At 44.1% G+C, this 25,876-nt stretch overlaps 1 protein-coding gene across 6 annotated transcripts in view; it reads right to left on the reverse strand.

Annotated features, from left to right (window-relative positions):
• LOC134352866 (protein FosB-like) overlaps positions 1-25,876 on the reverse strand; it is a 144,684-nt gene that overhangs the window by 77,343 nt on the left and 41,465 nt on the right. For 5 of the 6 annotated variants that reach the window (XM_063060405.1, XM_063060402.1, XM_063060404.1 and 2 more), the window contains exon 5: positions 19,873-19,998. In XM_063060405.1, coding sequence (XP_062916475.1) covers positions 19,873-19,998 — 126 coding nt within the window. Of the gene's footprint in view, positions 1-19,872; positions 19,999-24,245; positions 24,414-25,876 lie in introns of those variants that run through there. The other variant, XR_010019486.1, reaches the window with a different exon arrangement.

Raw genomic sequence — 25,876 nt, forward strand, 5'->3', positions numbered from 1 at the left:
CACAATCTGGATCGGAAATGACATTTCCACCTCACTGACAATCAACACTGCTGCACCACAGAGACGTGTGCTCAGCCCACTATACTCTCACTACACTCATGACTGTGTGGCTAGCTATAGCTCAAATGCCATCAATAAATTGGCTGATAATACAGCCATTGTTTGCAGAATTTCAGTTGGTGATGAGAGGGCGTACAGGAGTGAGATATACCAGCCGAGTGGTGTCACAGCAACAACCTTGCACTCATTGTCAGCAAGATCAAAGAGCTGTTTGTGGGCTTCAGGAACGGTAAGATGAGGAAACACAAACTAATCCTCAGAGGTGGAGAGAGTGAGAAATTTCAAGTTCCTGGGTGTCAATATCTCTGAAGCCTAACCTGGACACAACAAATTGTTGCAGCAAGACAGCGGCTATATTTCATTCGGAGTTTGATCAGATTTGGTTTGTCAACTAAAGCATTCGAAAGCTTATACAAATGTACCGTGGAGAGCACTCTAACTGGCTGCATCACCATCTGGTAAGGCGGGGGGGCGCTTCTGCACAAGATCGAAATAAGCTGCAGAAACTTGTAAAATTAATCAGCTCCATCATGGGTATCAGCCACCGTAGTATACAAGACATCTTCAAGGAGCAGTGCCTTAGGAAGGCGTCGTCCATTATTAAGGATCCCCACCACCCAGGACATGCCCTTTTCTCACTGTTACCATTGAAGGAGGTACAGAAGCCTGAAGGCTCACACTCAGTGATTCAGGAACAGCTTCTTCCCTTCTACCATCCGATTTCTGAATGGACATTGAACCCATGAACACTACCTCACTATATTTTTTTATTCGTTTTTTTGCACAACTTATTTTAACTGAACTATTAAATAGACAGATATATACTTAATGTAACTCAGTTTTTCCCCTATATTTATTTATCATGTACTGCTGCCATAAAGTTCCACAAATTTCACAACATATGCCAGTGATATTAAATCTGATTCTGATTCTGTCAGCTTGAATCAGTATGGCCATTCTCCTCTGCCCTGTCTCATTAACAAGGCAATTTCACCCACAGAACTGCTGCTCACTGGATTTTTCTTGCACCATTCTATATAAACTCCAGAGACTGTTATGCTGTCATGTGTGAAAATCCCAGGAGATCAGCAGTTTCTGAGATACTCAAACCATCCCATCTGGCACCAACAATCATTCCACGGTCAAAGTCACTTAGATCACATTTCTTCCTCATTCTGATGTTTGGTCTGAACAACAACTGAACCTCTTGACCATGTCTGCATCCTTTATTGCATTGAGTTGCTGCCACATGATTGGCTGATTAGATATTTGCATTAACATGCAGGTGTGCAGGTATACCTAATAAAATGGCAACTGAGTGAAAATATTATAAACCATTCCTTTGAAAGACTGTGGGTCTAAGCCTGGGGCTTCTCTTGTCCCAAAAATATTGGTTCTTATCCTGAGACTGTCCCCTGGTCATGGATTTTTGACCAAGGGGTGTTTCAGCACTCTGCAGACTCTGAGAGGATTCTGGGAGACTGGCAGCATGTGTGAACCTTCTGGTGAGAAGGCTGCAGGACTTCCAACCCCATTTTGTTGATTAAAGCAAAATGCTGATGTCCGACCCCATTTTGCCGATTAAAGTTTCCATTGTTTGCCAATTAAGGCATCGAGGGAAACTGAAACATAGAGGCGAATGCAGAAGATGAGTGCCAGCTGCCCAGGGGCATATCTACGGAAAATAGCGCCTATGACAAGCACTGGAATTGTGCCCCTGTCCAAACATCCTTCACACACCTTTTAGATAAATTTACCATAATATCAGCTCAAAAATACAAGTCAAGCTCGTCAATCTTTTAATTAACAAATTATGGCACTACATGAAAATTACAACTGCACTTTCCTTGCTTTCACTGACGCAAATTGGTCTATGATGTGATCAAAGTCAGTTTTTTCAGTTTCCTCTCTTTCTACACTCAGCAGAGCAAGATCACAGAGTCTGCCTTGACCCATGGAGGCTCTCAAATGCAAAAGTATTAGTTTTAACTTGCTAAATGATCTCTCACAGCTGGCAATGGAAACTGCGATGGTTAGCATTATCTGAATAGCAATGCGAAGATTGGGGAAGAGGCTCTCATCTCCATACTGAACAATAAATTCAAGAAGCTCTTCAGGTCTTGATATTTTCATGTTGACCCGCCTTGATAGCAACATTCTGCAATCCAAAATTCCTTCATATAGCTGCTGTCCATCAACATCAGTGCTGTACAATTTGCCCAAATTTTCACACTTCTTTGGGTTGTTACTGTCGGTGCCGTAACACAGTCCCTCAACTGGAACCCAAACTTGGCGTAAGTGTCGTGTAAATGAACGAACCTTTCGTCCATTTCTCTGTGAAGACGGTCGAGTGTTCCCTTCATGACTCTTTCCATTTCCTCCTTAGCTGTTAACCCAGCGTTTCTCGAGTTCTCATCAGCTATTCATTTCTTTCATCTCTGACGTCTTTCAACTTCAATATTCCATTCTTGACAGAGACCGACTCCTTCGAGTGGCTCACTGACCAACACTTCTCTTTCATCGTAAGAATGATCTTGGAGGGCTTTCAAATCCAGGGCAGCATTGTGGAAGTTCATGCTAGGATCCCGCAGCCTCTTTTGAATACGGTGAATGCGAATGAGTACTTTGTTCCAAAATCCGAACAAAATCAGAAAATCGTAACTCAACATGCGGTTGTACAGTTGCCTTGCATCTCTTCTTGTTTCACTGGTCTCGTTTTCATTGTCTATCATGTCCTGGAGAACTTGAAGCATCTCCTCAAGGTACTTGTTGATGGGCTTCACTGCTTCTGTCCTTGCACTCCACCTGGTTTTGGAGTCTGACTTAACAACCACAGGCATGGCGTTTTTGAGTTTTTTCCCAGCGCTGTGCTGAACAAGAAACCATGAAGAAACGTTTCATGGTCTTCTTACACAATGCTCTGAAATAAAGCCATCCTAGTGCTTTTCACCCATGATAATCAAAGACATCATACGTCTGAAGAAAATTATTTTTTCACTATCCGAGGGTGGCTTGTCTGACTTTAATAGAAACTGCTCAGTGGCACCCAGGGAACGTGCCATACCTGCCATACCTTACATGCCACCGCAGCCACCTGCCTTTTGATCACTGCTGGGATTGCTCTGCTACCAGAGAGGGGAGACTGCCTTTTGATCACTGCTGGGATTGCTCTGCTACCAGAGAGGGGAGACTGCCTTTTGATCACTGCTGGGATTGCTCTGCTACCAGAGAGGGGAGACTGCCTTTTGATCACTGCTGGGATTGCTCTGCTACCAGAGAGGGGAGACTGCCTTTTGATCACTGCTGGGATTGCTCTGCTACCAGAGAGGGGAGACTGCCTTTTGATCACTGCTGGGATTGCTCTGCTACCAGAGAGGGGAGACTGCCTTTTGATCACTGCTGGGATTGCTCTGCTACCAGAGAGGGGAGACTGCCTTTTGATCACTGCTGGGATTGCTCTGCTACCAGAGAGGGGAGACTGCCTTTTGATTGGTGGTGAGATCACTCTGCTACTGGACAGGGATCACTGCTGGGATTGCTCTGCTACCAGAGGGGGGAGACTGCCTTTTGATCAGTGGTGAGATCACTCTGCTGCTGCTGTGCCTGGAGAATGTTACACAGATTTTCTGAGTTTTGGAAGTGGACTTGGACTATGGACTTTATTTTCAGTATTATAGTTATTTTTATATTCTGTGTTTTTCACCCAATCTTTCTTGTTTTTTGTGTGGGTGGGAGAGAGATTTGCTGATCAATGATTGTGCTGCTGTTCTTTTCTTTCTTGGTTTCATGCCTATCTGGAGAAGAAGAATTTCATAGTTGTATAATAAATAAACCTTTGAACCCTTGAAACATTCCGGGTGTAAAAACGATGTGAGTGTCGATAGGTCACCAGGCCTCGTTCTCCCCTCAGCAATTATCCTGAGGCAATTGCAGCTTCCAGGAACGCAATTAGTGTGACTTCCTGCTCCCTCAGCATCACACAGCACTGCAGTCTGCCAAATCAGCAGAGCAGAACGGGAACCTTTGCAATCTGACTCCAGCAGGTGCCTACAGCATTAACTAGCTGATTGCCAGTGAGCTTCTACCAGGTTGAAGTTGCCACATCTCCTGTCCTTTAGTGCATGGAGCTCACTGCATTGTTCTGCACACTTGCACACCAGGCAGGGGGCAGAGAGTTGCATCAACAGTGCACTCATTGCACACGTACTCCCCTGTTTTGGTGCACAGATGGAAAGGAGACCACGGAGGGGGAAATTCTGAATCTGAATCAGAATCACGTTTATTATCACTGACACATGTCATGAAATTTGTTGTTTTGTGGCAGCAGCATAGTGCATGATATGTGTTCACAGGTTCATTGACACAAGAAATCTGATGGCAGAGGGGAAGAAGCTGTTGAGTGTGTGGCTTCAGACTCCTGTACCTCCCTGCTGATGGCAGTAATGATAAGAGGGCATGTACTGGATGGTGAGGGTCCGTAATGTTGGATGCCATCTTTTAGAGGCACCGCTTTTTGAAGATGTCCTCGATGTTGGGGGGGTTGTGCCCGCGATGGGGCTGGCTGAGTTCACGACCCTCTGCAGCCTCTGTACATTGGAGCCTCCCTATCAGGCTCTGATGCCACTAGTTAGAGTGCTCTCCATGGGGCATCTGTGGAAATTTGCCAGACTTGCCAAGTTTCCTCAAACTCCAAATGAAATGTAGCCATGGACAAGCCTCCTTCATGCCTTGGTTGTGCATGCATTGAGATGTCCAGGACTAAGTCAGACTCAGGGACGGTCAGGGAGCAGGAACAATACTGTGCAGAAGTTTCAGGGACACAGCCCGCTCTGGTAGTGAGTGTCAATCATTGTTTTGCTGGGAAATGAACCCAGATCTGAATCAGGCTTTGTTGGGACTAACCCGGGTGTGAGAGAAGGAAGAACAACTCCACCCACCAGGTAGACCCTTACCCTTGGTCCTCCCCGCAGACTGCATATAGATTCCAGCAGGAGCCTCAAACTACCATCCCAAAAATAAACATGCCTAATGACTGTTATAACTCTTACATGGATGATCTCAAGCCGGGCTGTGACAGGAAGAGGGTTGGGCAGAGACTAGCAAACCCCATATCATATTGTACACCTCTATCGTCACCTCTCATCCTCCTTCACTCAAAAAAGAAAAGCCCGAGCTCACTCAACCTTTCTTCATAAGTCATGTTCTCTAATCTATCTTCTGCACTCTCTCTAAAGCTTCCATATCTAGAGTCTGTTTATACAGACGTCCATCAGTTGGAAAACACACAAAAACTCTCAACAGGGTAAACATACCTCTACGTTATTGCAATAAAGGGAAATTACAGGTTGGAGATTGCAGTGAGAGTAGTTCAGAAGAAGTATATTTAGAAGTTTTGTAAGCTGCCTGTAGCACATTACCAGTGCCATCTTGCAACTGGTGCACATTGCTTGTTTGTCTGTCCTGTTGGGTACGGTCTTTCATTGCTGAGGTGCTGAGGTGCTGAGGTGCTGAGGTGCTGAGTTCCTCCAGCACTTTGTGTATGTGTTGCGTAATAGAAAGTCTCTTAGCCCTCTTCTGCCTTATCTGTAACTAAGCCATGTTTTTTCAAAGATAATCCTGCAAGTAGGATGGGCTAGAAAGAAACTGGGTCACAGTCAAAGGGTAAGACATTGGTCTTTGGGATGAGGAGAAGGTCCTCACCTGGAGACTAATGAATCCAGGGAGTCATCTACCTCAGAAATCATCAAAGCTAAATCACAAACTACAGAGAGTGGCCACTTTATTAGGTACAGCTGCTCATTAATGTGGATATTTAATCAGCCAATCATGTGGCAGCAACTCAATATATAGAAGCATGCAGACATAGACCATAAGATATAGGAGCAGAAGTAGGCCATTCAGCCCATCGAGTCAAAAAGTTCAGTTGTTGTTCAGGCCAAAGCATCAGAATGGGGAAGAAATGTGATCTAAAAGTGACCTTGACCTAGGAATAGTTGTTGGTGCCAGACAGGGTGGTTTGAGTATCTCTGATCTCCTGAGATTTTCATGCACAACAGTCTCTACAGTTTACAGAGAATGGTGCAAAAAAAAACCAAAAAAATCCAGTGAATGGTGGTTCTGTGGGCAAAAATGCCTTGTTAATGAGAGGTCATAGGAGAATGGCCAGACTGATTCAGAAATAACAAGTAGGATAGACAAAGGAGAATCAGTAGAAGTTGTGAACTTGAATTTTCAGAAGGCCTTTGATAAGCTGCCACATGAGGCTGTTTAACAAGTTAAGAGCCCATGGTATTATAGAAAAGATACTAGCATGGATAGAGCAGTGGCTGATTGGCAAAGAGTGGGAATAAAGGGAGCCTTTACTAGTTGACTGGAGGTGACTAGTGGTATTCCACAGGGATTGTGTCGGGACCAAGTCTCTTTACGTTATATGTCCATGATTTGGATGATGGAACTGATGGCTTTGTGGCCAAATTTGTGGATGATATGAAGATAGAGAGTTTTGAAGAAGTGGAGAGGCTGCAGAAGGACTTAGACAGATTAGGAGAAGTGGCAATGGAATAAAGTGTTGGAAAGTGTCTGGTCATTCACTTTGGTAAAATAAATGAAAGGGTTGACTGTTTTCTAAATGAAGAAGAAATTTTAAAAATCTGAGGTGAAAAGGGACTTGGGAGTCCTTGTGCAGGCTTCCCTATAAGGTTAATGTACAGGATGAGTCCATAAGACCATAAGGCATAGGAGCAGAATTAGGCTATTTGGCCCATTGAGTCTGCTCCACCATTCAATCATGGCTGATACTTTTTTCTCCTCCTCAGCCCCACTTTCTGGCCTTCTCCCTGTAACCTTTGATACTGTGTTCAATCAAGAATTTATCAAGCTCTGCCTTAAGTACACCCAATGACCTGACCTCCACAGTTGCCTGTGGTAATAAAATCCACAAATTCACCACCCTCTGGCTAAAGAAATTTCTCTGCATCACTGTTTTAAATGGATGCCCCTCTATCCTGAGGCTGTGCCCTCTTGCCCTAGACTCCCCCACCATGGGAAACATCCTTTCCACATCCACTCTGTCTAGTCCTTTCAACATTCAAAAGGTTTCAATGAGATCCCCCCTCATCCTTGTAAATTCAAGCAAATACAGACCCAGAGACATCAAACATTCTTCGTATGATAACCCTTTCATTCTCAGAATCATCCCTGTGAACCTCTTCTGAACCCTTTCCAATGCCAGCACATCTTTCCTTAGATAAGGAGCCCAAAACTATTCACAATACTCAAGGTGAGACTTCACTAATGCCTTATAAAGCCTCAGCATAATATCCCTGCTCTTGTATTCTAGACCTCTTGATATGAATGCTAACATTGCATTTGCCTTCCCCACCACCAACTCAACCTGCAAGTTAACCTTTAGGGTGCTCTGCACAAGGACTCCCAAGTCCCTTTGCATCTAAATGGGGATTTTCTCCCCATTTAGAAAATAGTCTGCACATTTATTTCTACTACCAAAGTGCATGACCATGCACTTTCCAACATTGTATTTACGAGGGGTGATTGATAAGTTTGTGGCCTAAAGTAGAAGGAGATGAGGAGAAACTTCAAACTTTCTGCACTTTCACTCAAAGAGTTGAACTGTACGTGCACGTAACGAGAGCTGTATAACTCATCTCTTTCTACCTTAGGCCACGAACTTATCAACCACCTCCACTGTGGACCACCTGGAGGTCCAAGACGCTCTCGTTACATGCACATGCAGTTCAACTCTTTGAGTGAAAATGCAGAAAGTTTGAAGTTAATAACTCATCTCCTTCTACCTTAGGCCACGAATTAATCAATCACCCCTGCTGTGGACCACTTCTACAAAGAAGGGATTCGTATGCTCCACAACCACTGAACATGTAGGAGGGGACTATGTTGAAAAATAAGTGTGGTAGGTTTTCTAAAATTGACTCCTTCTACCTTAGGCCACGAACTTATCAATCAGCCTTCGTAATTTGCCACTTTCTTGCCTATTCTCCTAACCTGTTTTAAGTCCTTCTGCCGCCTACCTGTTTCCTCAGCACTACCTGCCCCTCCACCAATCTTCGTTTCATCTGCAAACTTAGCAACAAGGCCATTTATTCTATCATCTAAATCATTGTTATACAGCATAAAAGGAAGTGACCCAACACTGACCTTTGAGAAACACCACTAGTCACTGGCAGCCAACCATTCACTGCCTCCTACCAATCAGCCAATGCTCTAACCATGCCAGTAACTTTCCTGTAACACTATGGGCTCTTAACTTGGTAAGTAGCCTCATGTGTGGTGCCTTGTCAAAGGCCTTCTGAAAATCCAAATATACATCATCGAATCTTGGCTGAAGGATGGTTGTAGTTGGGAGCTTAATGTCCCAAGGTTACATGTTCTATTGGAAGGATAGGAAGGTAGGCAGAGGGGGTGACATGGCTCTAAACCGACTTCTACAAAGAATGGCATCAAATCATTAGAAAAATGTGACATAGGATCAGAAGATGTTGCATCCTTGTGGGTTGAGTTAAGGAACTGCAAGGGTAAAAGGACTCTGATATATGGCCTCCCAACAGTGCTGCAATGTGGACCGCAGATTACAACAGGAAATAGAAAACCATCCTTCAACCATGATTCATTGATGGCCACAGCATCATACCTGACAATCTTTAGTAGCGCAACAAGATCATCACCTTATTTTTTGTACTCTGTGCATTCAGATAAAACACTGAGTATTGTATTTACTACCCTTTTTGATTCTGCATCCCTAATGCACTGATAGTCACCCTGCTGGCTGCACTTTTGTCCTATCATCTGCCTGCCATTCCTGACAGTCTGACTGCACGCTTTTTTACTATCTGACTTACCCTGAGTCATTTCACTCCAGTTCCCACTGGAGAGGATAAGGTGATGGAGTACTTGGTGACACAGGACAAGATAGGACAAAGTCAGCATGGTTTCCTTTAGGGAAAATCTTGCCTAACAAACCTGTTGGAGATTTTGAGGAGATTACAAGTAGGATAGATAAAGGGGATGCAGTGGATGTTGTATACTTGGATTTTAAGAGAGTGGACTTGTGAATGTCTAAGAGATAGCTTTATAGAGCAGTTTGTCATTGAGCCTACTTGGGGATCAGCTATACTGGATTGGGCGTTATGTAATGAACCGGAGGCAATTAGGGAGCTTAAAGTAAAAGTACCCTAAGGAGGCAGTGATCACAATATGATTGAGTTCAACTTGAAATTTGATAGGAAGAGAGTAAAGTGAGATGTACCTGTATTTCAGTGGAGAAAAGGAAATACAGTGGTATAAGAGAGGAGTTGGCCTTAGTAAATTGGAAGGGGATGTTGGCAGGGATGACAGCAGAGCTGAAATGGTGTGAGTTTCTGGGAAAATTGAGGAAGTTGCAGGATAGAGGTATTCCAAAAATGAAGAAATACTCAAATGGCAAAATAGTACAACTGTGCCTGAGACGGAAGTCAAATCTAATGTAAAAGCAAAAGAGAGGGCATACAATGAAGCAAAACTAGTGGGAAGGCAGAGGATTGGGAAGCTTTTAAAAAATCTGCAGAGAGCAACTAAAGGATTCACCAGGATGGAAAAGATGAAATATCTAGCTATCAAGCTAGCAAATAATACCAAAGTGGATAGTGAAACCTCTTTCAAGTATGTAAAAGTAAAAGAGAGAAGAGAGTGGATATAGGACGCTGAAATTGAGGTTAGAGAAATAATAATGGGGGACGTCGAGATGGCAGATGAACTAAGTAAGTATTTTGCATCAGTCTTCACTGTGGAAGACTCTAGCAGTGTGCCAGATGTTGAAGGGAGTGAGGGAGAAGTGAGTGCAGTTACAAGGGGAGAAGGAGCTCAAAAAGCTGAAAGACCTAAGGGTACAGAAGTCATCCAAACCTGATGAACTGCATCAAAAATCATTGGACTCTGGCATGGTGCCAGAGGACTGGAAAATTGTAAATGTATATTCATTCTCTTCTCTCTTTTATTTTTTAAATACTTGAAAAAACTTTTACCATCCACTTTGATATTATTTGCTAGCTTACTTTCATATTTCATCTTTTCTTTCCAAATGATTCTTTTAGTTGCTCTCTCTAGGTTTTTAAAAAGCTTCCCAATCCTCTATCTTCCTGCTAACTTTTGCTTTGTGTATGCCCTCTGTCGGTGGTGAGGAAGGCAAATGGAATGTTAGCATTCATTTCGAGAGGACTAGAATATAAAAGCAAAAACGTAATGCTGAGGCTTTATAAAGCAATGGTAAGGCCTCACTTGGTACATTGTCAGCAGTTTTGGGCCCCTTATCTTTTGATGTGCTGACATTGGAAAGGGTTCAAAGGAGATTCACGAAAAAGATTCAGGGATTGAAAGGCTTGTTGTTTGAGGAGGTTGTGATGGCTCTGGGCCTCTACTCAGTGGAATTCAGAAGAATGAGGGGTGATCTCATTGAAACCTATCGAATGTTGAAACGCCTCAATAGAGTGGATGTGGAGAGGATGTTCCTATAGTGGGGAGTCGAAGATAAGAAGACCCAGCCTCAGAATAGAGGGGCATCCTTTTAGAATGGAGATGAAGAGGAATTTATTTAGCCAGAGAGTGGTGAATCTGTGGAATTCTTTGCCACAGGCGGTTGTGGAGGCCAAGTTTTTATGTATATTTCAGGCAGAGGTTGATAGGTCAGGGCATGAGCGGATTCAGGGAGAAGGCAGGAGACTGAGGCAGAGAGGGGAAATGGATCAGCAATGATGAAATGGTGGAGCAGACTCGACGGGCCAAAAGCCCTAATTCTGCTCCTATATCTTATGCTCTTAAGATGACAGGAGGGTGACAGTAACTCAAATAACAGTGGTGTGTAGAAGAGCATTTCTGAATGTACAACACATCGAACCTTGAAGTGGATGGGCTACAACAGCACAAGACCATAAACCTACACTCAGTGGCCATTTTTTAGGGACTTCTTGTAGGTACCTAATAAAGTGGCCACTGAGTGTATGTTTAAGGAGGAGTTGAGTTTTGTTCTTGGGGCTGCAGGGATCAAGAGATATGTAATTGGTAATTGGCTCAGTATTGTCACACTTACAGAGGTACAATTAAAATCTTCGTTTTACCCGCCAACCAATTCAAATCATACGCATGTCAAGGCAACACTAAAGGTAAAAGCAATGAGAGAATGCAGAATAAAGTGTTACAGTTATGGGGATGGTGCAGTTCAGGCACACAATAAGGTGCAAGGCCATGATGAGGCAGAGTATGAGGTCAAGAGTTTATAATACATTCATTCAAGAGTCTGATACCAGCAAGACAGAAGCTGTCCTTGAACCTACTGTGTGTTTTCAAGCTTTTTCTATCTTCTATATGGGACAGGGCAGAAGAGAGAATGACTGGGTGGGTGGGGTCTTTGATTATGCCAGCTGCTTTGCTGAGGCAGTGGGAAATATAGATAGAGTCCATGGAGGGGAGCTCAGTTTATGTGATGGACTAAGCTGTGAGCTCAAGACTCTACAGTTTCTTTCCTATCCTCTTTCTGCCTTTCTGTCATTCCCTCCTTCCTAAAACCTCCCTCTTAGATACCAACATATTTCATTAAGTGTCCAGTTTTATCCTTGCAAAACAGATCAAGATTCTTGACTGTGTTAGAGATAAAAATGCAGACTTTGCTTGTTATTACCAGACTTGGACTCATTTGCCTGGCCTTTTGGTTGCACTTTGCAACTGTGAGACCCCTTTCCTCTCCACGATATTGCAAACCTGCACACCTCCTGATCCAGTGCCCATTGCCTGGAGCTGCAGATTCCTGGCCACACAAACCAAGTCGGTTACACTGCATTTCGTCAGCTCTGCCTCAAGAGATGTTACTGCCCAGCCCAACTCTACTGTTTATTGCAATGTTCTCCTGGTGACCTGAACTCAGGCCAGCTCGGCTATTTGTATCCTAACTCTCCAGGTCCCATGTGCCTCTCAGCTGCAAGGTGCAATCAAAATTCTCGTTCTCTATTAAACTTGCTTGTATCGACTCAAGTTGTTCTGTTACCCTGCTGGTGTTTCCACAATGCCCAGCTCTTGACTGGCAGAGAGGAGCAGCTTCCCACTACATCTGGAACTCATTGCTTGTAGTGTTGGTGGAGAGAGAACTAGCTGTTGTCATTTACAGAAAGAAATCAGATAAACATAACAGCATCTAATCTGCAGGGTCTGGACAGGACATACCCTCTTCTCATTATTACCATTGTACACTCAATGATTCAGGAACAGCTTTTTCCCTTCTCTATCAGATTTCTGAATGGTGCATGAACGCATAGCACTACCTCATTATTCTTTCTGTTTTTCAAAGTCCAAAGTACATTTATTATCAAATTATGTATAAATTATTCAACCTTGAGAATTGTCTGCTTACAGGCAGTCACGAAACAAGAAACCCTATTTATTATGCTTTATGTATTTATTTTGTAATTTACCATAATTTTATGACTTTACATTGTGGTACTGCTACAAAACAACAGAAGTCAGTGATAATAAATCTATTTTTGATTCTGATTCCATGTAATATGTAAGTCATCTACCATGGTGTCCTGGAGCCACCTAGATGAAGCCATTAGTCCTCAGTATCAGAGAACACATTTGAACAGGCCCATTTGAACATTGCATCTGTGCCAAGTAATCCTACCTTAATCCCATGTTTTATTCTCTCCACATTCCCATCAACTTCCCCCTGATTCTATCACACATAGAACATAGAACAGCAGAACACAAGATCAGGCTATTCGGCCCACAGTGTTGTGCCAAATCAAAAACACCCAAACACTAAACTCTCTTACTTACACCCTATCCATATCCCTCAATTTTCCTTACATCCACATGCCTATCCAAACATCCTCTTAAAGGCCTCTAATGTATTTGCATCGACCACCATACCAGGCAGCATATTCCAGGCATCCACAACTCTCTGAGTAAAGACCTTACCCCTCACATCCCCCTTGAACTTACCCCCTCTCACCTTCAATGCATGCCTCTGGTATTAGACAATTCAACCCTGGGAAACAGATACTCTCTGTCCACTCTGTCTATGCCTCTCATAATCTTATAAACCTCTATCAGATCTTCCCTCAGCCTCTGCCACTCCAGAGAAAAAAACCTGAGTTTATCCAGCCTTTCATTATAGCACATGCCCTCTAAACCAGGCAGCATCCTGGCAAACCTCCTCTGCATCCTCTCCAAAGTCTCAACGTCCTTCCGATAATGGGCAACAAGAACTGTATACAGTACTGTAGATATGGTCTAATCAGAGTTTTGTAAAGTTGCAACATAACCTCTGGACTTTTGAAACTCAGTGCCTCAACTAATAAAAGCAAGCATTCCATCAGCCTTCTTAACTGCCTTATTGACCTGGGTAGCCACTTACAATGAGCTTTGAACTTGGTCTCAAGAACTCTCTGCTCAGCAACACTGTTAAGGATATTGCCCCTAACAGTGTAATGTCTCTTTGTGTTTGACCTGCCAAGATGCAACACCTCACATTTATCTGGGTCAAACTCCATCTGCCATTTCTCTGTCTATACACTTTGCCAGTCTTCTACACTATCTACAACTCCACCACTCTTGGTATTATATGCAAACTTACTAACCCATCTATCTACATTTTCATCCATATACATCACAAACAGCAGAGATCCCAGCACAGATCCCTGCGGAACTCCACTAATTACAGACCTCCAGCTCAAATAATCCCCTTCAACCACTACCCTTTGTCTTCTATGCACAAGCCAATTGTAAATCCAAACAGCCAATTCGCCGCAGACTCCATGCATCATATTCTTCTGGATTAGCCTCCCATGAGGGACTTTGTCAAACACCTTACTAAAATCCCTGTAGACAACATCCACTGCCCTACCTTCATCAATCTCTCTTGTCACCTTGTCAAAAAACTCAACCAAGTTGGTAAGGCATGACCTGCCATGCACAAAGCCATGCTGGCTCTCCGTAATTAGGCCACGGGTTTCCAAATGCACAGTTATCCTATCCCCAAGGATTTTCTCCAGCAATTTCCTGACAACTGATGTGACACTCACTGGTCTATAGTTCCCAGGATGTCCCTTGTTCCTTTCTGAAATAGAGGTACAACATTGGCCACTTGCTAGTCCTCCTCTGGCTAGAGAGGACATGAAGATACTGGTCAAGACCCCATTAATCTTGCCTCTTGGCTCCTTCAAAAACCTGGGGTAAATCCCATCAGGCCCTGGGGACTTATTCACCTTAATACTCATTAGGAGGCCCAACACTTCCTCCTCTTGGCCTCTAAACACCCTAACATATTTACAGCATTGCTCTCCTGGTCCTCCATATCCTTTTCCTTGGTAAATACTGAAGCAAAGTACTCATTAAGTATCTCACTCACATTCCCTGCATCCAAGCAAATGTTCCCTCAGCCCCCCACCCCCGCTTTGTCCTTTAGCGGTCCCACCCTGTCTCTGGTTATCCTCTTAATCTTGCTGTATGTATAGAATATCTTGGGATTTACTTCAATCCTGCCTGCCAAGGAATTTTCATGGCTTCTCCCGGCTTTCCTAGTTCCCTTCTTTAGTTCTTTATTAGCTTCATTATACTCCTCATGTGCTTTGTTTGATCCAGACTTCCAGAGCCTTACATACTTTTCCTTTTTTCTTCCTGACTAAATTCGTCACTTCTCTGGACATCCAAGGTTCTCTTATCTTTCCATCCCGATCCTTCCTTCTAACAGGAAAATGCCTTTCCTGTACTCTGTACAACTGACCTTTAAACACGCTCCACATGTCTGATATGGACTTGCCAGAAAAAAGGGTGTTCCCAATTAATGCCTCTTAATTTCTGACTAATGCGCTTGTAATTTGCCCTATTTAAAACTTCCTTGAAAGGGCCATACCCATAACTATCCTGAAAGTTAAGGAATTGTAGTCTCTGTTCCCTAACTGCTCACCCACTGAAAGGTCAGTCACCTGGCCAGGCTCATTACCCAACACCAGGTCCTCTCATCGGACCATCCACATATTGATTTAAGAAATCTACTTGGATACACTCAACAAATTCTGCCCCATCTAACCTCCTTGCACTAAGAAGGTCCCAGTTTATATTCGGCAAGTTGAAATCCCCCAAGACAACAACTCGATTATACTTTATTGTCACCAAACAATTGGTACTAGAACGTACAATCATCACAGCGATATTTGATTCTGCGCTTCCCACTCCCTGGATTACAAATGTTAAATATTAAAAATCGTAAAAATTAGTGAATATTAAAAATTTAAATTATAAATCATAAATAGAAAATAGAAAAATGGAAAGTAAAGTAGTGCAAAAAAACCGAGAGGCAGGTCTGGATATTTGGAGGGTACGGCCCAGATCCGGGTCAGGATCCATTCAACAGTCTTATCACAGTTGGAAAGAAGCTGTTCCCAAATCTGGCCGTACGAGTCTTCAAGCTCCTGAACCTTCTCCCCGAGGGAAGAGGGATGAAAAGTGTGTTGGCTGGGTGGGTCGTGTCCTTGATTATCCTGGCAGCACTGCTCCGACAGCGTGCTGTGTAAAGTGAGTCCACGGACAGAAGATTGGTTTGTGTGATGTGCTGCGCCGTGTTCACAATCTTCTGCAGCTTCTTTCGGTCTTGGACAGGACAACTTCCATACCAGGTTGTGATTATCTTAATCTGATTACATACCTACTCCAGAATGTCCAGTGGCCATTAGGGGTCTGTAGTACAATCACATCAGTGTGATTGCAATCTTCCTAGTATCTGACCCCTCCACTATGTCTCCCCTGAATGCAGCTGTGATTTTGTCCCTGATCATAACTAACTTCATTCCTTATAGATACCTCTTCCCATTTCTGCAAAGTTTGGTTAACAAAAATCTATTAACCTGAAATTTAAACATAATAGCAAGGCTGTGTCAGAGTAGCTTTGTTTCCTAACACCATTCTCTACAGCGTATCTGTCTACACATCACTGCTGGCTCGGGAAAGCTGCCAACATAAGCAAGGACCCCTCCCATCTGGTCATTCTCTCTTCTCCCCATCCTGTTGGGCAGAAGATACAAAAGCCTGAAAGCATGTACCGCTACACTCAAACGGAGGTTTTATTCCAGTGTGATCAGACTCTGGAACAGAACCTTCACACGCTAAAGATGAACTCTTGTGTTCTCATGGTACCTTGTTACAGCCCTTGCACTATACCTACTCACCCACTGGTTGTTACTGCAACACTACATTCGTGCAACACACACAAAACGCTGGAGGAACTCAGCAGGCCATGCAGCTTCTACGGAAATGAATAAACAGTCAATGTCCTGGGCTGAGACCCTTCTCTAGGACTAGAAAGAAAGGGAGAAGATGCTGTCTGCTATATTCTGTGCCTGGATGGCATGCAAACTGAAGTTTTTCACAGCATCTCGGTATACATGATGATAAACTAGTCCTCAGCTTCACACTGGACTGCTTCTAAACTGAGCGCCTCAATCCAAATGTCCCATTCAATGGAAAGAGAAACAGAGACAGCACTGACCCTTTATTTATTGATTGTATCTCAATGAATGAATCAGTCATTCTGGCCCTTTGAGCTGCTCCACCCAGCAACCCTGACAGCCCCTAATTAACACTAACCTAATCACAAGACAATTTACAATGACCAATTAACCTACTAACTGGTACGTCTTTGGAGTGTGGGAGGAAACCGATGCATTTCACAAGTAGAACGTACACACTCCGTACAAATAATGTCAGAATTGATTTGGATCTCTGAGGCCCTGAGCTGTGATATGCTAATGTGGTGCCTTCTGATGAAAGATCTTTGACCTGCAATGTAAACTATTTCTCACTCTGGAAGTACAGTACTAACTGACACGCTGAGTGTTTCCGGTTTTAATTTCAGATTTCCAGCATCTGCAGGTCTTTGAATTTCTTGTAAATTATTTCTAATAACTAAAAATGAAGCACCAGAGTAGCGTAGCAATTAATGTGATGCTACTAAAGCTCGGGCCGTCAGAGGTCAGATTTCAATTCCGGTGTCCTCTGTAAGAAAGCTTGCACATTGCTTCCCATATACATGCGGTTTTCCTCTGGGTGGTCCAATTTCCCACCACAGTCCAAAGATGTGGGAGGTTAATTGGTCATTGAAAATTGTCCCATCATTAGGCTCGGGCTAAATCAATGGGTTGTTGGGTGGTGTGGCTCGAAGGACTGGAAGGGCCCATTCTTTACTGTCAATAAATTAATTAAATATCTTGCAAGCTTTAATCAAATGGTTCCTTGCTCTACATTCTGTTGAATACAATCCTGGAAGATGAGAGAATGAGTCCCATATAGAACTAGGACCCATAAATAAAATGTATAATCATAGAAACATATAGCACAGAAACACTTCCTCTGGTAATTCTACACCGCCATCAAAGAGAGCATCCTCACATCAGCCATTACTGTCTGGTTTGGTGCATCATCCTTTCAATTATACAAAATCTATAGTAAACTGTCAGGTCAGCAGAAAAGGTCTACCATCACTGCAGGACTTGTACATGTCCAGGACAAACAAGTGGGCAGGAAGGTCACTGTAGACCCTACCCACCCTGAAAACTGCCTTTTCCAAGAGCTCCCTTCTGGAATGTACTACATGGCCATTAAAACAAAAACTTCACATTATTTAAAAAGTTTCTTCCCCAAGAGTTAATCTGATCAACTATTCTGGTTAGCCTGCACTCCCCCCCCCATCGATTGTCTCCTCCCCCCATCACTGCAGTGTACTGTAGACAAGTTAAACCACTTTTTAATGAAGTGGTTTCATTGTAAATACATGCTGGTATTTATATATTTTTGTGCACATTTTATTCCATATCTGTACTTTAATCTTTATTGATGCTCTGGGCCTGTACTCACTGGAGTCTAAAAGAATGAGGGGAGAATCTCGTTGAACCCCATCGAATATTGAAAGGTCTAGATAGAGTGGACTGGGAGAGGATGTTCCTATAGTGGGGGAGTCCCTGAGCAGAAGGCACAGCCTCAGAACAGAACAATCTCCCCTGAGAACAGAGATAGGGAGGAATTTCTTCAAGGGTGGTGAATCTGTGGAATTCAGTGCCCAGGAAACTGTGGAGGCCAAGTTATTGGGTATATTTAAAATAGAGGTTGATAGTCAGGGAAGGAGATGGTGGTTGAGAAGGATAGTAAATCAGACATGATTTTTGGGCCGAATGGTGTAGTGTCTTATGGTTTCATGGTCCACATGCCTTGGCAGAATTTGACCTCCCCAATGCACATGTCTGGATTAAATTCTATCTGCTAGGATTCCTCCCAGATTTACAGCTGTTCTGTGTCCCACTGTATCCTTAGACAACCTTCATCTTTACGTCGGACTCCACTAATCTGCGAATTTACTAGTCGTACACCTTGCATTGGCATCCAAGTCATTTGTAGTAGGACAAATACAGCACTGATCCCTGTTACAAACTGCCAGTCAGATAAACTCTCTGATTCCCATCGGTCAATGTCGGATCTGGTTTGCCAACTATCCTCAGATCCCTTGCGCCTCAATCTTTGGAACAGCCTACGTTGTAGATCTTGTCGGGCTCCTGTCTGAAATGCACCGTTATAATGCCCTCCGTTGGTCGAGGTCGACCACGGATGTAGCGTTGCAGCTGTCCGTGTATACGCATGCCAGGGCAGTTTGATATGGAGAACGAGTGCGGCAGGCAGCTAATCCAAAGGAACGCCAAAGACCGATACAGTTTGGCAGGACTTGCCAGTCAGTGTTGGGACTCCAGCTCCGGACAATTCTCCCGAAGCCTTCCGCATGAATGGGTGAAGCCGCAAGGCAGCAGAGATTTGAGATCAGGGCTTTCCTTCTAGATGAGCTGTCACCCACGGCTGACGAGTCCCATCTGCCCGAAGGTTTTAAGGCGCCAGTAGCCTGCTTCTGTCAGTAGAAACGGTTCCGTCGGGCTTAGTAGCTAAACCACACGCGGAGACCAGGAGATGGAGTTGGTTGCACAAATTTGGTAGCCAGGCTGGGTTACAGAACGCGGGTCTTGCCCCCACAGGGATTGGCCGAGAGCAACAGAGATAGAATAGAACAACACAGGAACAGGTCCATCGGCCACAATGTTGTGCCGAACCAATTAAATTATTAACCAAATGGCCAACTAAACTAATCCCTTCTGCCTACGCAATGCTTCCATTTCCCTCATATTCCTGTGCCTATCTACCGAAGAGACGGTTACGATTTCCTCCATAATTACAGAGGGAAGGGTGGCTCCGGACTCAGGTGCATGGGAGACGTTTGAACATCGGCACAAACTGGCCCGTTTCTGTGCTGTGACTGTGGTTTTAACGCTGATTAATACAAAACGCTCGGCCAGACTACCGATGAATAGTCAGACTGAAACGTGAGGAACCCAACAAGCGCTGACGCGATTAGTTTCAAAACGGCTTTAGGACCAAGAGTCAGAAATTTCGCGGAGCTTCAAAGCCTAAATGCTTCCTGAGTTAGCTTTGGCCACTTCAGAAGGCAGCGACAACAGAGCCATACCCCGGCGGGAACAGTCACAGATTCATGAACATCCGCTGCTAACGGACAGTAAACGCGAGGGCTAATTGTGTCACCAGATTTGTACTCCTAGATTCCTTTAACTCGCTGGGTTTGAGCTGCAGGCCGGGATTCGAATCTCTGCCCCCAATCATTAATCGCCAGTGGATTAACTGTCCGGTAATAATTAGCAGAATAGTTTGTGGAAACAAAGGGCGGAATTTGTGACCGAACTCGCGAAACTGAACGCCGGGATTTACCTGACAAACTGACAGAAGCAGTAACGGCAGCGGAACGCGGCGGAGAGCCGAACCCACACATCGCTGTACGGTCCCGGGACTCTTCATGGGAACCCAGACGGGAGGCGTCCGATGAGGGCAAAATTCCTAGAGGAGATCAGGCAGTGAATTTAGAGGCTCAGAAACCTGAGAGGTGTGTGTGAGTGAGTGAGTGAGGGGGTGGGGGGGAGAGCCAGACCGAGAGATACAGACAAGATAAACAGTGCAGCGAGACTCGTGGTTCAGTTATATAAACAAGTTACACAAACCGCGATCAGTAATAGTCACAAAATTACAGGGGCGGAGGGAGACTGGATGGGTCGGGCTGTCACCAGCAGGACACTCCCAATGAGAGTCCCAGCTCGGGAATTGCCGGCTCCTTTAACAATTAATGAATCTCAGATGGTAGTCAAGCTCCAGAGGCGCCCGAATCACGGGATTCCCGGCGCGCTCCCGAGTCACAGAGAGCGAGCCTGGGACTGGGTTTAAATAGATACGCAGAATAGCCGGAGCCCAAGGGCCAAGAGTCCGCGACATCGATGTTGCCAGATTATCCCTGTCTCATTCCGATTGTCCGTCTCTCCCCTTATTCCTTTTCTCTCCCCTTTCTGCCCCCTTCTTTCTCTCGCTCTCCATCTCTTTTCGCACTGTCACAACCTCATTCCCTTATCCTCTCTTGCTGGGGGTCTGTTTTTCTCCCTCTCTTCCCCCACCCTCTCTCCTTTCTTCCCCCATCCTCTCTCCTTTATTCCACACCCTCTCTCTTCCCCACCCTCTCTCTGTCCCCACCCTCTATCTCTCCTTTCTTCCCCCACCCTCTCCGCTTGCTTCCCCACCCTCTCTCTCTTTCTTCCCCCACCCTCTCTCCTTTCTTGCACACCCTCTTTCTTTCCCCTCCCTCCCTCTCTCTTCCCCACCCTCTCGCTTCCCCCTCCCCTTCTTCCCCCTCGCTCTTTCCCCTCCCTCTCTCTTCCCCTCCCTCTCTCTTCCCCTCCCTCCCACTCTCTTCCCCTCCCTCCCTCTCTTTCCATCCCTCCCTCTCCCTCTATGCCCTACCCTTTCTCTTTCCCTCCCTACCCTTTTCTGTCCCTAGGTCTCTCAGTCCCTTCGATTCTCTCCCCCATCCCCCCTGCAGGTCCCTTTTTGTTGCTGTCAGGGAGGGAAATGGTACAGAAAGAGAGGGGAGAGAAAGAGGATGAGGGGGAGAGATGGTCAGGAATAGTCTGAGTCCAGAAGGGATGGTCTGAGAGAGATGGGGTGAATGGCCTAGCTCACTTTTTCCAATGGAAACTTCCCCCACTGTTGACCAACTGTACCCAGCCCCCCCCCCCCGGGGTAACCGCTCGAATCTACAGTGGATTGGGGGAGTGGAGAATGTTGTTGTGGGGAGTGATGCTCCCTCGATGGGAGGAGATTTTGCTGAAGGTGTGACTGACCGCCCCGGTCTCTTTCCTAGGATTTCAGGTGATGCCGATGCCTCTGAATGACAAGTAACCTGGCACATTACCAGCCCTCACAACTGCCAGCCTAGGCAGAGAGTCCGATACCAGCAGAGGCTTTCCTGACTCACACCTGTACTATGACAAGTTTGAGTTAAAATTCCTCCCATGCTTTGCCAGAAATGAATACCGTTCTTTGCATTCCATCCTGGGGCGGATGCTCTTTATAATCACACTGGTCCTCCTCCCCCACTCCACTCTCTTTTCAACCTCTACATCTGTCCCAGAGTACTGCACTCCTCTGCAACATTCCCTGTTTCCTTCACTCTTTCCTGGGCTTTAACACGCTGCAACTTTCTCCCAATTCTGAAAGAAAACCCCCTAACTTCTATTAATTCAGAATGCTGCTGCCAGACGTTTACTCAGGATGAGGGAATCCTACTTTGCAATGGCTTCCAGTATCTTTTAGAAATGATCTCCTACTTGCTTTTAAAACTCTTAGTGGTCTGGGACCAGAGTACGTCACAGAATCGTTTTTGTTTTATAATCCTGCTCCAGCTCTCAGGCCTTCTTCCGCCGGTCTCTTAGATTTAAACGATCTCCCTCAAAAGAGAATTGGTAGGTCAGCTTTTTTGAACTACATTCCTAAACTGTGGAATTCAATAGCTGAAACTATAAGGGATACAGACTTAGATGACACCTTTAAATGCCAGCTCAAAAACTGATTAACTGACATCTTTTTGTCTTTATTTTCATGTTGATTTTAATTTTTTAATTTTTTCATGTTTGTACGTTTATCCCATTGTAAAGCACTTTGAACTACATCATCTAATTGAAAAGTGCTCTGTAAATAAAATTGTTATTATTATTTATTAACCATGAACTACATTTATATAGCACCCCCATGCTGTCCTGGAGGCAATAAAGCACCGTTCAGCAAGGCTGACAGCATAGTCGAGGATGCCTGCCACTCTGGCCATACCCACTTCTTTCTTCTGGGAGAAGATATATCAGTTAGAAAGCCTGGATCAGCAGACTCAACAACAACTTCTTCTCCACTGTGATCAGATTCCTGAACCACTCACCTCCCTCACATCCCCTTCATGGTGGTGCTGCCTCGTTCTCGGACTCTTACCTCCATCTCTCTCCGTTATTTTGTCACTGCTGCTTCTGCATTTTCCTTTCGGTATTTTTTATTTTAGCATTTTCTTTGCACTATTCACTATTTTTACTTTTTACATTATTTACCATTTTCCTGTCACTTTAGCATTTTGCTCTCTGAGAGACTTAGATCTTTGACCAAACTACATCATTTGTCTCAGTACCCCACATGTGCCAGACTGCAGATATTCTTTGCTTATTCAGAATACAGTGGATTCCAATTAATTGGGACACATGGGACCTGTACATTTTGGTTCAATTAAGCAACTACCGCAATTAGCTGAAGTTTCATGGAAATAGTTAAGAAGGTATTAAAAACACAAATTACCACTTAACTGAATAACAAATTTAAATGAAATACAGAACAAATTAGAACACTATCAAAACTACTACAGTACTATAAAACTGTGTATTAGTTACTAATAGTTATTGACAGAGGAATTCATTCAGTGTACTCTGATGTGTTCTTTTGACTGGACAAAATCAGCACGGACAGCTAGTGGAATGAAATTTTAATTTCATTGTAACATTCAAGGTGATTGTTGATACCTTCAAATTCTTTATAGATCCTAACTTGTTGAAGTAGTGCAATTGTTTAATTTTCACTCCCGGCCATTTCTGGCATTTCCAGGGCTGAATGCTTGAAACAGCAGTGAGCAAAGCAGTTCCGAATTGTCTTGCTGTCTCACCAATTAACAGTGACAAAAATCACTGCTTTTTGAATTCAAAAATGCAACTAATGGTGCTTAAAAAGTGTTCACTCGAAGCATGGTGTAGTGACTAACACGACTGACACCAGTTAGAAAATGTTCAGCAACAGTCTCCTGTCCCAATTACCTGGCACAGTGTCCCATTAAATGAAGGGAATACAGACTATTTTCTTGATTAGCTTTTTTTATTTAAGAGTTGTCCCAAATTAGGGGCTGGCCTAGTTAACCAATGGCCCCATTAATCAGAATGCACAGTATTTTGAGTATTGTGAACAGTTTTGGGTCTGATATCTAATAAAGGATGTGCTGCATTGGAGAGGGCACAGAGGATGTTTACAAGAATGATTCCAAAAATAAAAGGGTTAATGTATGAGGACTGTTTGATGACTCTGGGCCTGCACTCATTGGAGTTTAGTAAAAAGAGTGGTGCATCTTGTTGAAACTTACCAAACATTGAAAAGCCTAGATAGAGTGGACATGGAGAAGATGTTTCCTTTAGTGGGGGAGTCTTGGACAGAGAGCACAGCCCCAGAATAAAAGGGTGTCCCTTTAGAACAGAAATGAGGAGGAATTTCTTTAACCAGAGGGTGGTGTATCTGTGGAATTCATTGCACAGACTCCTGTGGAGGCCAGGTCTTTGGGTATTCAAAGCTGAGGTGAATAGGTTCTTAATTAGAAAAGGGAGAAAGGAGAAGAATGGGGTTGAGAGGGAAAATAAATCGCATGATCAAATGGTGGCGCAGACTTGATGGGTTGAATTACCTAACACTGCTTCCGTGTCTTATGGTCATCCAATAAGGTGAAGGGTCTTGTGGTGCTTTCCCTCAGGAAGAGTGGTACTTTGGGACACAGTATCACGCCTGCGAGAGTCACTTCCTCACAGCTGCTGGTTCGATCCTGATCTTGGGTGCTGATTGAACAGGAGTCTGTATGTTCTGCTTTCCTCCCACAAAGATAAATGAGAAGGATAATTAGCTACTGTAGGGAGTCTGTAGAGTAGGCGGGGGTGGGGGGTGTAGAAGAATAAGGACGAAGTTGGTGGAGATGGGGTGGCACAATAGTGTAGTGGTTAGCCCAGTGCGTTACGCTGCCTGAGTTCAATTCAGCCGCTGCCCGTTAGGAGTTTGTACTTCATCGATGTGACTGCATGGGTTTCCTTCGGGTGCTTCCACATTCCAAAGACATACAGGTTCATAGTCACTGTGCCTCGTCTCTAAATAAATAAAATATAAAGAGATGGCAGCAATAAGTGAGGGAATGGGCTTGTTCTGAGAGCTAGTGTGGACTTGATGGACAGAATGGCTCCCTTCTATGTCATAAGAAAGTCAAAGTCAGGTTTATTGTCATATGCACAACAGGTTACATATTTACTTCCAACCACATCACTGGCACATATCATCAAATACACAACCTTCACAAGAAAATTGGAAATTATATCCCAGTTTTACACCAAAGAACACAATAAAAACAAAGTCTGATTTAGTTCAAAGTGATAATAGTTTTGCTAAACTATAGTGATTAGGAGTTTCACTATTGGGCCCAAGAAGTGAATGGTTGAAGGGAAGAAGTCATTCGTGAGTCTGGTGGTGTGGGACTTCTGTACCTCCTGTCTGATGATAGTTGCGATATGGAAAGGCACCACAGTAGTGTGGAGGTTAGTTTGATGCTACTACAGAGCTTCAGAGTTTGGAGTTCAATTTCAGCACAGTTTGTACATTCTCCCTGTGACTGCATGGGTTTCCTCACACAGTCCAGACACGAACCTGTTAGTGGGTTAATTGCTCATTGTAATTTGTTTTGAGATTAGACTAGGGTTAAATATATGGGTTGCTGGTTGGCCCTGGAGGGCTGCATCTCTAACTAAAGTCAATAAAAGCTTTTGTGTATTGACACCACAGTGTGGGAGGTACCATCTCTCACATGAGATGTTAAATCGTCGTGTTGATGTGAAAAATCCGATGAACTTGCCTGAGGCATCAGGACAGGTTAGGTGTGGAGATGTTCGCTCTTGTGGTGAAACTTTGAACCGGGAGGTCGCCGATTAAAAATAAAGTTCAAAAGGAAATGGAGCAACGTTTTATTTCCTCTTAGAGGTTCGTGAGTCTTTGGAAACTTCTGTCTCTGGTGTTCATGGAAGCAGAGTATTTGAACACATTAGAACATAGAACACAGAACATTACAGCACAGTCCAGGCTCTTTGGCCCATGATATTGTGCTGACCTTTCAAGCAACTCTAAGATCAATCTAACCCTCCCCTCCCACATAGCCCTCCATTTTCTATCACCCATGTGCATACCTAGGGGTTTTGTAAATGCCCCTGATGTACCTTCACATTGGCAGAGTTTTACATGCTCCTACCACTCTCTGTAAAAATCCTACCTCTGACATTCCCCCTATACTTTCCCTTAAAATTATAAACCCTCCCCCAATATTAGCCATTTCTGTCCTAGGTAAAAGTCACCTTCTGGCTAAAGAAATTCCTCCTCATCTCCATTCTAAATGGACATCCCTCTATTCTGAGGCTCTGAATAGGTCTTAGACTCCCCCACTATAGGAAACATACTCTCCGCATCCACTCTATCTGTGCCCTCTGGTCCTAGACTCCCCCACATCCACTCTATCCAGGCCTTTCAACATTCCATAGGTTTCAATGAGATCCCCTGTCATTCTTCTGAA

This window comes from Mobula hypostoma, chromosome 10, assembly GCF_963921235.1.
Source record: "Mobula hypostoma chromosome 10, sMobHyp1.1, whole genome shotgun sequence".
Taxonomy (NCBI): Eukaryota; Metazoa; Chordata; class Chondrichthyes; order Myliobatiformes; family Myliobatidae; genus Mobula; species Mobula hypostoma.